Below are 14,017 nucleotides of genomic sequence, written 5' to 3' on the forward strand. Positions count from 1 at the left end.
GTTAGCTGGGATACGCACAACCTTTTTTTATGATATATATTATAATATAGCCTATAGGCCTATTATTATATATAATTTTAATATTATGTAATATCATATTTTGTTGCTTGAAAACGAAGGCTAAAGTTAAACTCAAAGACAAAAGACATCTTTTCCTCCTTTTTTTCCATAGCAAAGCACATGCTATAAAACTTCTAACAATTAAAAATAATAAGATAGGCCTAAATACAGAAAATGATGAATCTATAATTATTATATTGTTATGTATTATATTTTTGCGTGAATAAAGCGAGCTCAAATAGGAAAACGCTAAAATACTTTGTGCTTTGGGATTAAACCGGTTTACGTACAACGGCGTCGTGACGTCGGTGTTGCGACAGGAACGCCGGCCAATCGCAGCGCTGCGTTCGCCGTGGGCGGGGCCTCGCGGTACAATGACGCTGTGACAAAGAATCAGCGCTCGTCGTGACGGAGCGGCGCGGGCCGCCATTTCAAAGCCGAGGAAACGCGGGAGCTTTCGCGCTGTAACCGACGGATGCTTGTTTTATAGAATACACCGAATAACGTTGTGTATTTTTAAGGCTCGTTGTTTCGAAGAGCTCTTAATCTCATAAGGTAAGTGAGTGAAAACAAGCTGTGAGCTTGTAATGGAGCGCTTGTGTGTTTACCGTTAAACCCCGCATTCGCCGTCGGTAATTCTGAGGGAAAACTTCAGCGTTTAGCAGCAAACGCGTGTTTCTTTGATAGTTAAGGGTGTATTTGTCTTCTCGGATGATGTTTTTATCGTCTAGAGCGATTATCGTTATGTTATTTCGTTCAGCTGTGATCGTGGCGACAGAACGGGGTTTAAGCCTCCGGTAACTCTCCGAATGCGGGAAATAAATGAAGTTAATAGCTCGCAAATCCCTTTCAAATCACCAGACTAATGTAACAAGTGTTATTCTGTGCGATTTAACACACTTTCAGAAGGAATACTCGTTATATTCAGGTGCAATAACGACTAAACGGCGAGAGCATACATTTAGCAACAGGATTCTATAGTATCAAGCGTTTAGATCCCAAATCTACATGTAAATGTTAAAATTTGCATTATAGTATTGCTACATGAGCCTCCATGAAAATGGAACGGAAACATTGATGACGTCATCTTACACTCACGGGTGTGTGCGAATTGTTATCCAATAAAATGCTCTGGAATGAGAAGCACCGCCCCCTACTGACATCAGATAGCAAAGCGGGGTTCACCGCTGTAGTGTAAATGAAAGCCTATTGGCTATTTAAAATATATGTATATATATATATATATTGTTGGCAACTTCCTGTTTCATTAGGAAATGAGGTCTCTAATGAGCCACGGACTGCTAAAATAGTCATTTCCTTCTCAATAATCTTGCATCTTGAGGTGTTTTCTTTCACGCATCAGCTCTCCGTTCTCAAAAGCTCCATTAAATCCTCTGAGTGTGTGCCGTTTCTTGCAGAAGCGTGTCTTCAGAAGCTCGCTTTTACAGTTGGCCGTTCACACTATTAATACACGGCTTGTGGCGTGCTCTGAAATCCCCACGGCCCGGATCAGCTGCTGCTATCCCAGCAGGCTGTGTGCTGATGTGAAGCCCGGCGTGTGGCTTTAACACGTCAGATGTTTGACATACACGCCAGAACATTTCCAGTCTGGATCTGGGTCAGAGGTGAAGGTTTCGGGACGAGTGAAGCATGATGTGTTCACTACTGAGAATGCTGGTGTACACTACCGACAGGCTTCTTTCACTGGATAGCATTGTTGTTTTACAGATGGACGGCGACACGGAGCAGGTGAAGGAGACGACGGAGGTGATGGAGGCCACAGAGACGCCCTCACCTTCAGCTGACAGCAAGATCAGGTGGGTCACATGACCAAAGCTGCTACTCTCATTGGTTGCTCTCGTCACGAGAGGTGTGCGATATACAGTGGGTACGGAAAGTATTCAGACCCCCTTCAATTTTTCACTCTTTGTTATATTGCAGCCTGCAGATTCTGTGTTTCCTCTGCACTGCAAAGATTAATTTTGTTGATACTGATATCATTTGCTTGGTAACAGCCCAAATGTCGTCTTATTCTAATTCACTGATTAAATGTAAGAATTTGACTCAAAGGTTAATGCACACTTTTAGAAAAATGTCTTTATAAATATAATCGAATATGAAGAATATCAAACACTTTAGGAGTCAGCTGTCCACGGCAGTCCTTAAGATACCAGCACAATAACACACTCAGCACAATATCGCCTAATTATCGTTATCGATAAAATACCAGAAAATATCGAGACATAATTTGGCAATATCGCACACCCCTACTCGTCACTATAATGTCGTGTGTTTATTCTCAGGGCTCGTGGAGGGAAGATGCGCGGCAGAGGAGGCCGGATGCCCCGTGGGTTCCGTGGAGGACGTGGGATGATGATGATGATGAAAGGGTTTCCACCAGGTCCCATGAGAGGAAGAGGCCGCGACGGGTTCACAAACGGATTCGGACCCATGAGGTCTTGCCCACGTGTTCTCGAGTCTTTCTTAACATTTTAATAAACTTGCTTATGGAAAACAACTTTTTAATAAATACATTTTAAATGCATTTATCCTAATATTGAATTGAAGCAAATGTAGCATTCCTACAAATTTTGCATTGAAACAAATAATGCATTTATCCAAATATTGAATCGAAACTTTTACACATTTTAATGACTTTTTCTCACTCTTTTGCAGGAGAGGCATGGGTCGCACGTGGCCGTATCCAGACATGCGCGGCCGGCGAGGTCGAGGCGGTCCAAGGGGAATGAACCTGGGTCCACCGGGTCCGCCGCCTCCCCCACCTCCGCCCATGCACATGAGAGGACCTCCGCCACACATGCACAGGTATGATCTGCACAACTTTATGATGTCAGATATTTCAGAAAACTAGCATTGAACCAACTAATGCATTCATCCAGATATTGCATTCAATCAAATATTGCATTGACCTAAATAATGCACTGATCAAAATATTGTATTAATCCAAATAATGCATTGAAACAAATAATGCATTCATCCAAATATTGCATTGAATCAAATAATGCATTTATCCAAATATTGCATTGAAACAAATAATGCATTTATCCAAATAATGCATTGAAACAAATAATGCATTTATCCAAATATTGCATTGAAACAACTAATGCATTTATCCAAATATTGCATTGAAACAATGCATTCATACAAATATTGCATTGAAACAAATAATGCATTCATACAAATATTGCATTGAAACAAATAATGCATTCATACAAATATTGCATTGAAACAAATAATGCATTCATACAAATATTGCATTGAAACAAATAATGCATTCATACAAATATTGCATTGAAACAAATAATGCATTCATACAAATATTGCATTGAAACAAATAATGCATTCATACAAATATTGCATTGAAACAAATAATGCATTCATACAAATATTGCATTGAAACAAATAATGCATTCATACAAATATTGCATTGAAACAAATAATGCATTCATCCAAATATTGCATTGAATCAAATGCTGCATTTATCCAAATATTGCATTGAATCAAATGCTGCATTTATCCAAATATTGCATTGAATCAAATGCTGCATTTATCCAAATATTGCATTGAATCAAATGCTGCATTTATCCAAATATTGCATTGAATCAACTAATGCATTTATACAAATATTGCATTGAATCAAATATTGCATTGAATCAAATAATGCATTCATACAAATATTGCATTGAAACAAATATTGCATTGAAACAAATGCATTCATACAAATATTGCATTGAATCAAATAATGCATTTATACAAATATTGCATTGAATCAAATAATGCATTCATACAAATATTGCATTGAAACAAATAATGCATTTATACAAATATTGCATTGAAACAAATAATGCATTCATACAAATATTGCATTTATCCAAATATTGCATTGAATCAAATAATGCATTCATCCAAATATTGCATTGAATCAAATAATGCATTTATACAAATATTGCATTGAATCAAATAATGCATTTATACAAATATTGCATTGAATCAAATAATGCATTTATACAAATATTGCATTGAAACAACTAATGCATTTATCCAAATAATGCATTTATATAATCAAATAATACATTTACCCAAATATTGCATTGAAACAAATAATACATTTACCCAAATGTTGCATTGAATCAAATAATACATTTACCCAAATATTGCATTGAAACAAATAATACATTTACCCAAATGTTGCATTGAATCAAATAATACATTTACCCAAATATCGCATTGAAACAATTTGCATTGAACAAAATAATCCATTCAAGCACAATAGTATCTTGGGCTGGGTTGACTATTGATTTCTCAGTTATAATCAGTTTTCGTTGTGCTTTGTGTCTCAGTTTTCGAATTCTGTCCATTTTATCTGAAAGTATATGGAGAAACACTTGTTTATATGCGTCTAAAAATACATATAAATAATTGGAAAATGTTTATATAATTTATGGAAACATATGTGTAGATACTGTAGAAGTAAAAAAGATATGTAATGCATATGAAAACTGATAGACATTTTGGAGGAGAGATGTTGAGCGTAAAGGGGGCGTGTCTTTCCACAGGCATGGCCCGCCTCCTCCTCCGCCCCCTCCGGGACACCCGGCGTTCCGAGGGCGACCGCCACACCCCAGGGGGCGGGGCATGATGCCACCCGGCCCGCCTCGCTTCTTCCACCCCAGAGGGTAAGAACGCACTCACCTGCTCCACATAGCGCACATGTACTCGCGTGACGGCGCAGAGCACGGCTAAACCGTAACAGATCCAGCACATAAACTACATTCCACTAGTGCATGACAAGCCTGTGTTTCTTCAATTGTGTGTTTGACGAGTTTGGGCCCCTCTTGAGCACAACAGGCCAATCCAAATGTGTGATTTTATCCTTTCATGCAGCTACCACAACGGATCGGCCCCTCCTCTGCCCCGCCCGCCTCCAGGCAGGGGCCAGCGCTGGCCGGGGCCCCACACTGGCCGGAGGTTTTAACCAATTCTGTAGCGTTAACGGCCGCCGCTCACACTCATTTCAGACTCGCAGGTCCTTTACAGTAAAGCACGCTACCTTTTTATGTTACTTCATTTGAGGACAAAGCCCCGAAAAAAAACATTTAAAAGCACTCTCACTCTGAAGACAAGAAGGAAACATGTTCCTACGTTGATTTAAATTAAGTGTATCTCATGAGACTTTTACTCCTCTAAGTGTTGTCTGGTCTGCGTGGTGCTATTCCTGTGAGCCTTAAGCAATCCTCTTCCTTTATTCCATGAGAAAGCGTAGGATTTTAGACGTTTCTCAGTACGCTGGCACTCTCCATATGTTCTTCATGTGTAGTGCTCATGAATTATTAATGATCTAATCTCATAAATGTGCAGCTACTTTAAGTCAAGTGAGAATATTGCTGTTGAAAAGTATTCCTGTTTCTTTTTTTCCTGGAATGATTCTGTTAAAATCACAAATCCATGCATTGGTTTAACATGACCGTAGAATAGCACTACGATTTATACTTCTTTAAATAAACCTTTCCTTGCTTTTCTATATTAAAGCCAAGTATTTGATTCAAAATAGTACAAGTAAAAAAACACAAATCCTATCCTCTGTGTTGAGTTTTGAAGTGTTATGGCACATTGTAACCGATAAAGTCATGTGAATTTGTGAATGTAAATTGAACAGATAACAGCTTTTGACTTAGTTTTGGAGAAACAAAACAATAAAGTTAAGATAAAATGACCTCTCTTTTTATGGTTTATTTAAAGTAAAAGCAACTGAATGTCCATTTCTGTAATGCATTTCTGAAGCCAAATGGACAGTAATGTAAAGATTTCTCATCATTGACATGAGCACAGAAATATTCACTATAATGGAAATGACAGTGTTTTTTGAGCATTTACTTATCTATATATTTACATCATGCATAATAAAGCACATAAATGACTGTCCTATGATTGAGTAAAGCTACAGTTAAACACACTGAGTAACTGATTTCCAGTGGAGTGAGGCTTTTAAAGTTACCCAGAGGGCTGAAAATTCAAGATGTCCAAGGATGTCTCTCCAAGTCACCGGCAGACCTGCAAGTCTCAGAGAAGCGGCACGCTTCTGCTCATTCGACTGATTGGGAAATTCAGTTCAATTCTAGATGCATGAAAACCAGGACACATGCAGTGTCTAGTGCATGAGACGCAGTCGAACCAAATGCACGAGCAGTCAAAAGTTTGGAGACACTTGTGATGATCTGCAGATGTTAGAATGACAGTCTATTGACACAGCCGACACAAATATGAAGAAAGAACATTCTGCTAGTGTTCCCGTTAAGTTCTGAAAATGTTTTTCTCTCTACAGTAGCTACAAGGCTTTTTCTTGCGTTACATTTGAGAAGTTGGCAAGCGTTACAGTGACGTTACTTTGAATGTTCTCTGAACAAGTTGTAACATTTAAAAACATTGGCTGAATGTCCAACTAAGGCATTTCAGGAACACATACGTGTAAATGATGTTCGGGTTAGGCATTTCTTCAGCTATGTGCAGATTATTTAGTTTTGTAAATGCATTTATACATTGGTCCGTTTAGATTCTTGCATGCAATACTGAGCTGAAGAATGTAAGCAGATCAGATCAGTGCGTCCAAACTTTTGACTCGTGTGGATTCAATAACAGTCAAATATTTAGTGGATAATCTGAACCACTCTCTGATACGAGGGCTTTATCCTTTACAATATTATTACATTCATGTTTTAAGTGCTGTATTGAAAATAAAAGCAGCAGGAAACAGAATTCATAATCAGATGATAGGACTATTCAAAGACTCGACACCATGCTACTGATCTGTTTATGAATGTTGAAAATTACGCCGGTTCCTTTCACAGACTGAGACGCCCGGCTGCGCACTTATGAACATTAATTTCTGTAATACCAGGTGACGTGTGTAATGTTTTATTACCATAATGTCTTCTATCCCTGCACAAGCAAATCATTCATCAAAATTGGCGTAGGACTTTTTACACAAATTCTGTATAAATTTCACAAGTAATTATAAAGAAATGGCAAATAAATCACTGGATTTAAAGCATTAGTTCACCAGAAATGAACATTAGCTGATGATGTGTTCATCTGAGAACAGGATGAGTTTGTTTCTTCAGGTTTGGAGAAATGTAGCATTGCATCAGTGTCTCAGCAATGGATGCTCTGCAGTGGATGGGTGCCGTCAGAACAAGAGCTGATAAAAACATCACAATAATCCACAAGTAATCCACAGCACTCCAGTCCATCAGTTAACATCTGGAGAAGACAAAAGCTGAAACTAATCCAGCATTAAGATGTTAACTCAAAAATGAGTCCATAATCCATAATAACTCTTCCTCCAGTGAAAAAGTGCATCTGCTGTTGTCTCTCACATCAAAATCCAGCCACATATGTGTTTAGAGCTGTTTAAACGCTGCTTGATCTGTGCAGATTTCTCTCCTGATTCAGACCAGAACACTTTTTCACTGGAGGAAGCCTTATTATGGATTATGGACTCATTTTTGAGTTAAAAATATCTTAATGCTGGATTTGTTTCAGCTTTTGGCTTCTCCAGATGTTAACTGATGGACTGGAGTGGAGTGGATTATTGTGATGTTTTTATCAGCTCTCGTTTTGACGGCACCCATCCACCGCAGTGATGCAGTGCTGCACTTCTCCAGGTCTGTGCAGGTTGATTTGTGAAGCGCTCAGAGTTGGCCTGCAGTTTTCCTGCAGCACACAGAGTTACACACGTCGCCGCTGTGATCTGTGCGAGCAGCAAGCCTCTGTGTTCCTCTGAAGCGCTCTTCTGCTGCTTTCACTCTGGACTGACTCTTCTTGTCTCCTGAAGGGGTGAGACACCCTTCTGAAGGCAGCCGGACTCGAGGAGGCCCCGCCCACCGCCGTGAAGCTCCGCCCCCGTAACCGAGGTGAGCTGCATCTCTCTGCTCGGGACTGATCTGTCAATCACACTAACCGTGAGAACAGAAACTCCGCCTCCTCCAGCATTAAGCCTTCAGGCACAAATATCTGTTTCGCAGACAAATAATAATTTTATACATATTGATTTTGTTACATAACTTAAAAATATTTGTTTGAAGTTATGCATGATGCATTATAATCATATTCATAACTAAGTGTTATTTTAGCATCAAAATACTATTACAGTTCTTAGAGGTTTTAGTAATTTATTTATTTTTTCATTTTTATTAGGTTTTTGTTTTTTTTAAATGTCTACATAGTTTTTTATTTCAGTTTTTTTATTATTTCATACTACTTGACCTACATGAGAAATATTGAATGGGCAACTAGCTGAAATAATTTTATAGTTTTATAATTTTAATAGTTTTAACTGGCTATACAGCTTTTATTTACTACATGAACATGACAAACATTGCCTTGACAGCTAGCTGATTTATTGTATTTTTTATTGTAATGTCTATAGTTTTTATTTATTTATATATATATATATATATATATATATATTTATTTATTTTAGTAAAACTAAATCAAAATGAGAAATTTTGCCCTGGCATCTGAAAAAATAAATAAATAAACTAACACTAGCTTCTCTAATCTTTTTGCATTCTATTTGTTTTCTTTTCAATTATACAATTAACAAAAAGCAGCTGTAACTTGTGGTTACAGTTATTCATGTTGCAAGGCATAATTAGTTCATTAAAAACTCTATAATGCATTACATATAAAGGCTATTTCCAGTTTTTGTAAAGAATGAGCTGTAGTAAAGGAGAAGCATTAATTAACAAACTCCCTCGATAGTGTTTGAAAAGCATCCCAGGATGCACCTCACTTTTAGGTCGCTACATAACCCGCATTCTCTCATCTGCATACTTTATGCATTTATTTATTGACGCAATTCTACACGAACAAGGTTTCCCGATATGATATCTGAGGCGCATTGAAATGTAAGGAGCTTCTCCAGACGTGTGAACAGCGAGTGATGAACCGCTGCAGAATAACACCGATATCTGCTGCTGCTCAGGTAAGAGGAGGAGCCTCTAGAGACCTCTTTCTGTGTCTACACGTGTTCATTCTGTTGCACAGCTCTGCTTTTCCAGAGGATGAGTATTTGACGTGCTGTTTTCTTCGTGTGTGTGTGTGTGTGTGTGTGCGTGAGACTCTGCTGGGCTTCAGAGGAGAGACTCGTTTGATTGCAGACGCAGACGAGGAGCTGTGAGTAACACACTGACATCTACACACCATCATGTGCTTCTCAGATGCTGCTGCTGTGTGTCCTTTATTTCACTCCTGCATTAAAGCAAGCACGTCTGCAGATCTGTCTCGCTGCTGTTCACATCAGATGTGCGGATTTAACCATTTCTGTGACTGTTTACTGACAGCTGCATATATATGACAAATATTTTAGATAGAATTTTAATTCTATAATATATATAAAACATTAATATAATATTAATAAAACTACATTTATTTTATAAATATATATATGTACTACCGGTCAAAAGTTTGGGATCAGAACGATGTTTAATGTGTTTTACAGCAGTGTCTTCTTCTCATCAAGGATGCATTTATTTGATCAAAAATACAGGAAAAAATGTAACATTGTGAAATATTATTATGATGTACAATATACATTAAAATCTAATTTATATTTTTTTTCAGGATTCTTTGATGAATAAAAAGGTAAAAAGAAGAGCATTTATTTAAAATAGAAATCTTTTCTAACAATATACACTACCGTTTAAAAGTTTGATGTCAGTACATTGTTATTCTTTCTTTTTTTGAAAGAAATTAAAACTTTTATTCAGCAAGGATGTGTTAAATTGATAAGAAGTGATCACAAAAATTTATATTGTTAGAAAAGATTCATATTTTGAATAAATGCTGTTCTTTTTAACTTTTAATTCATCAAAGAATCCTGAAAAAAGTATCGATAATTCTAATAATAAATCAGCATATGATAATGATTTCTGAAGATCATGTGACACTTTATACTGGAGTAATGATGCTGGAAATACGGCTGCGCATCACAGAAATACATTATATTTTAAAGGATATTCAAATAGAAACCATTATTTGATACTCTAACAACATTACTGTTTTTTTCTGTATTTTTTATCAAATAAATGCAGCCTTGCTGAGCTTTAAAAACATTACAAGTCTTACTGATCCCAAACTTTTGAACGGTATATATATATATATATATATATATATATATCAAATAAATGTATAGTTTTATTTATATTATATTATGATTCAAATAAATATGTATTTATATATAAATGGGTAATTAAATAATGCTTTACTGAATGTTGCTGAAGATATCTTTTGAATGTAGATGTAACCTTTTCAGACGAAATGGTCAATATATTAATTAAGAAAATAAATAATAGTGAGGTAAATATTTATAAAATAAAAGAATGCTAGCTGAAAGAGAAGATGTGCTGGTGTCATTTCTGATATTGTAACAGATGCAGTAGTTTCTTGGTTTAGTGAGTCTGAATCCTTCAGTGGATGAGTCTCAGTCTGTGTGTGTGAGCAGACGCGGTGTTCATCACGGATCCAGCCTGCTGTGGTCTCTCAGCGCGTTCTCAGTGTGTTCGGTCTGTGCAGAAGACCAGCATCGTGTTCTACTGAAGCAAACATGATGTATGAAGCAGCTGCTGTTACCTTGGTGACCTCCATAGCAACGCCCTCAGCAGATTACACTGAATATACTCCAGACAAACATGAGCCCGTTACTACGGAAACCTGACAGTAACCCATGCTGAAGTGTAACCAGTTTCTGACACATCTTACAGCTATATTATATTTATATTATACTTTATATAAAATGTATGTGTGTCTATATATATATATTTCTAAAATATTGATATATAATTACATATCAAGTTAATAATGCAGAAAAGTTACATATTACATAAAATAAATATTTATATATAAATACAAACTAATAAATGTTTATGCATGGTAAAAAATGTCTTCTAAATCTTCGAGCAGCAGCTTGAGCTCGGAGTCTGTCCCAGGTCTGAAGAACCGCTCCGCTCCGGATCTGCCTCCTGCTCTGAGACTTTTAGCCGAGATCTCACAGAAACCTTTCCAACGTGAGTAAAATAAGGGTCCATTTTTACTGAATAAATGAGCTTTCCATTGATGTATGGTTTGTTAGGATTATTTGGAATATTATTGAGAAAATCATCTTTAAAGTTGTCCAAATGAAGTTCTTAGCAATGCATATTACTAATCAAAAATTAAGTTTTGATATATTTACGGTAGGAGATTTACTAAATATCTTCATGGAACATGATCTTTACTTAATATCCTAATGATTTTTGGCATAAAAGAGAAATGTATAATTTTGACCCATACAATGTATTGTTGGCTATTGCTACAAATATACCCCAGCGACTTAACACTGCTTTTGTGCTGCAGGGTCACATGTTTATATTAGATATTATTACATATAATTTGGTGGAAAGACACGGGGTTGCAGGTTTAATCGGTGCAGTGGTGATGTTTATGCTGCACCTGCTTTTCATCACTTCATTAGATGTGTTACTGAACAGACCTTTAGAAAAACAAAACTAAACACAAGCATTTTCATATCAGGTAATGAAAAGTCCGACACACTTCATCTTTAGAGAAATATTGGAATATTGAGTTTTTATTTGAAGAGAAAGGAAATACTTCCTTAACAAAGACATTCGGGATCACAGTGACTAGCAAGAGAAACGCCATTCACCAAAAGCTGAGGAAGACAACAGATTGTGGGATAGCTTTGAACACATCAATAATGTTTTCTGCCAAATACATTAAGTTTAGTACCGAGAGGACGTGTCCGAGAAAGATCCTGGCGCTCGCTGTGAAGGCCGCCATGTTTTCTGCCTCGGAAGCGGAAGTGACGTCAAAACATACGTTTTTGACGCTAGATTTGAAGATTAACTTGTTTAAACAAAGGAAAGTGTATTATTCGGTTTATTCCTGAAAGATGAAACGCATGATTTAGCGATTAACACAGTTATTATTCTTGAGTTCTTTTTGCATAAAAACAGATTCATGAAAATACTGTGCGGAAAACTATTGGATATGCGCTCATTTATCATGCAGCATCTAACCTTCAACAACACTGAAGAACACTGTATATAATCACGTTATTTACAGTAGCTTGACCAACGCAAATACACGGAAGCCCGTAAACAACCTTTATAAAGACGAAATAATAACCAAGCAAACAAACACATCATTATGAGGTAAAAATTTGAAGTTATGACATAAAAACACGTCATTATGAGGTAAAAATGTGAAGTTATGACATAAAAACATGAGGTAAAAATTTGAAGTTAAGACATAAAAACATCATTATGAGGTAAACATTTGAAGTTAAGACATAAAAACATGAGGTAAAAATTTGAAGTTATGACAAAAACACGTCATTATGAGGTAAACATATGAAGTTAAGACATAAAAACATCATTATGAGGTAAAAATGTGAAATTATGACATAAAAACGTCATTATGAGGTAAAAATTTGAAGTTATGACAAAAACATTATGAGGTAAAAATGTGAAGTTATGACATAAAAACACATTATGAGGTAAACATTTGAAGTTATGACATAAAAACACATCATTATGAGGTAAACATTTGAAGTTATGACATAAAAACATCATTATGAGGTAAAAATGTGAAGTTATGACATAAAATCATCATTATGAGGTAAACATTTGAAGTTATGACATAAAAACACGTCATTATGAGGTAAAAATTTGAAGTTATGACAAAAACATGAGGTGGTAAAAATTTGAAGTTATGACAAAAACATCATTATGAGGTAAAAATTTGAAGTTATGACAAAAACATCATTAGGTAAAAATTTGAAGTTATGACAAAAACACATCATTATGAGGTAAACATTTGAAGTTATGACATAAAAACACATCATTATGAGGTAAACATTTGAAGTTATGACAAAAACATCATTATGAGGTAAAAATTTGAAGTTATGACATAAAAACACATCATTATGAGGTAAAATTTTGAAGTTATGACAAAAACATCATTATGAGGTAAACAATTGAAGTTATGACATAAAAACATCATTATGAGGTAAACATATGAAGTTATGACATAAAAACACATTATGAGGTAAAAATTTGAAGTTATGACAGAAACACATGAGGTAAAAATTTGAAGTTATGACATAAAAACATCATTATGAGGTAAAAATTTGAAGTTATGACATAAAAAGACAATTATGAGATAAAAAGGCAAAAAATAGCTATCATTATTTAGATTTTTAACCTTATTACAATTAGTTTTTACAACTTTTATCTCCTGCTTATGACTTTTATGTCATAATTTCGACTTGTATGTAATCATTTCGATTATGTCATAATTTAGACTTTTGAAGTCACATTTCCGACTATTTATGACTTTGTCATAATTCCGATTTAGCATGCCATAACTCCGACTCTTCCTCTCATAATTATAACTTTCCAAAGCATCATTTTTCTTTATTTTTCTTCTCACGTGTGCATTCCGCGTTCTGTATAAATGCACACACTATTTTATTTTAATTGTACAGTTTTAAAGTATAATGCATACCGAGACGTAATAAACTAAAAAATAAAACACGTAACGGTTCCCATATAGCTTTTTCCACGAATATTTATTTTATTCCTTTTATTTTAATGGTTTTATTTTTTTATTACTTTTTTTTCTGTTGTATTAGTGTGAAATCGTGCATGTTCTGTAGATGAAATCAAACTTTTATCTCCTGCTTATGACTTTTATGTCAATTTCGACTTGTATGTAATCATTTCGATTATGTCATAATTTATACTTTTGAAGTCACATTTCCGACTATTTATGACTTTGTCATAATTCCGATTTAGCATGCCATAACTCCGACTCTTCCTCTCATAATTATAACTTTCCAAAGCATCATTTTTCTTTATTTTTCTTCTCACGTGTGCAT

At 35.6% G+C, this 14,017-nt stretch overlaps 1 protein-coding gene across 6 annotated transcripts; it reads left to right on the forward strand.

Annotated features, from left to right (window-relative positions):
- Window positions 1-426: 426 nt before the first annotated feature.
- On the forward strand, window positions 427-10,836 carry LOC107680827 (myosin IC heavy chain). 6 transcript variants are annotated; one of them, XR_001633190.1, is made up of 9 exons: window positions 427-615; window positions 1,789-1,877; window positions 2,364-2,516; window positions 2,737-2,886; window positions 4,638-4,757; window positions 7,913-7,991; window positions 8,954-9,064; window positions 9,200-9,255; window positions 10,583-10,836. XR_001633190.1 is itself a non-coding variant. In XM_016476877.1 (6 exons), exons 2-6 carry the CDS (start codon window positions 1,789-1,791, stop codon window positions 7,929-7,931), a joined length of 531 nt encoding a protein of 176 aa, XP_016332363.1. In that variant the 5' UTR covers window positions 427-615; the 3' UTR covers window positions 7,932-8,087. The 6 variants fall into 6 exon arrangements, 2 of the variants coding, with proteins under 2 accessions (XP_016332363.1, XP_016332361.1); XR_001633191.1 differs by having other exon boundaries at window positions 9,217-9,255; XR_001633189.1 differs by having other exon boundaries at window positions 8,954-9,255.
- Window positions 10,837-14,017: the final 3,181 nt, after the last annotated feature.

This window comes from Sinocyclocheilus anshuiensis, unplaced genomic scaffold, assembly GCF_001515605.1.
Source record: "Sinocyclocheilus anshuiensis isolate Anshui unplaced genomic scaffold, SAMN03320099.WGS_v1.1 scaffold1422, whole genome shotgun sequence".
In the NCBI taxonomy this organism is placed as follows: domain Eukaryota; kingdom Metazoa; phylum Chordata; class Actinopteri; order Cypriniformes; family Cyprinidae; genus Sinocyclocheilus; species Sinocyclocheilus anshuiensis.

What these genes read in the sequence shown, in the direction of transcription:
- LOC107680827 (XM_016476875.1), top strand. Translation starts at nt 1,789, where the DNA reads ATGGACGGCGACACGGAGCAGGTGAAGGAGACGACGGAGGTGATGGAG. An exon ending in TCAGCTGACAGCAAGATCAG is followed by an intron (nt 1,878 to 2,363) that starts GTGGGTCACATG and finishes GTTTATTCTCAG; the next exon opens with GGCTCGTGGAGGGAAGATGC. An exon ending in CCTCCGCCACACATGCACAG is followed by an intron (nt 2,887 to 4,637) that starts GTATGATCTGCA and finishes GTCTTTCCACAG; the next exon opens with GCATGGCCCGCCTCCTCCTC.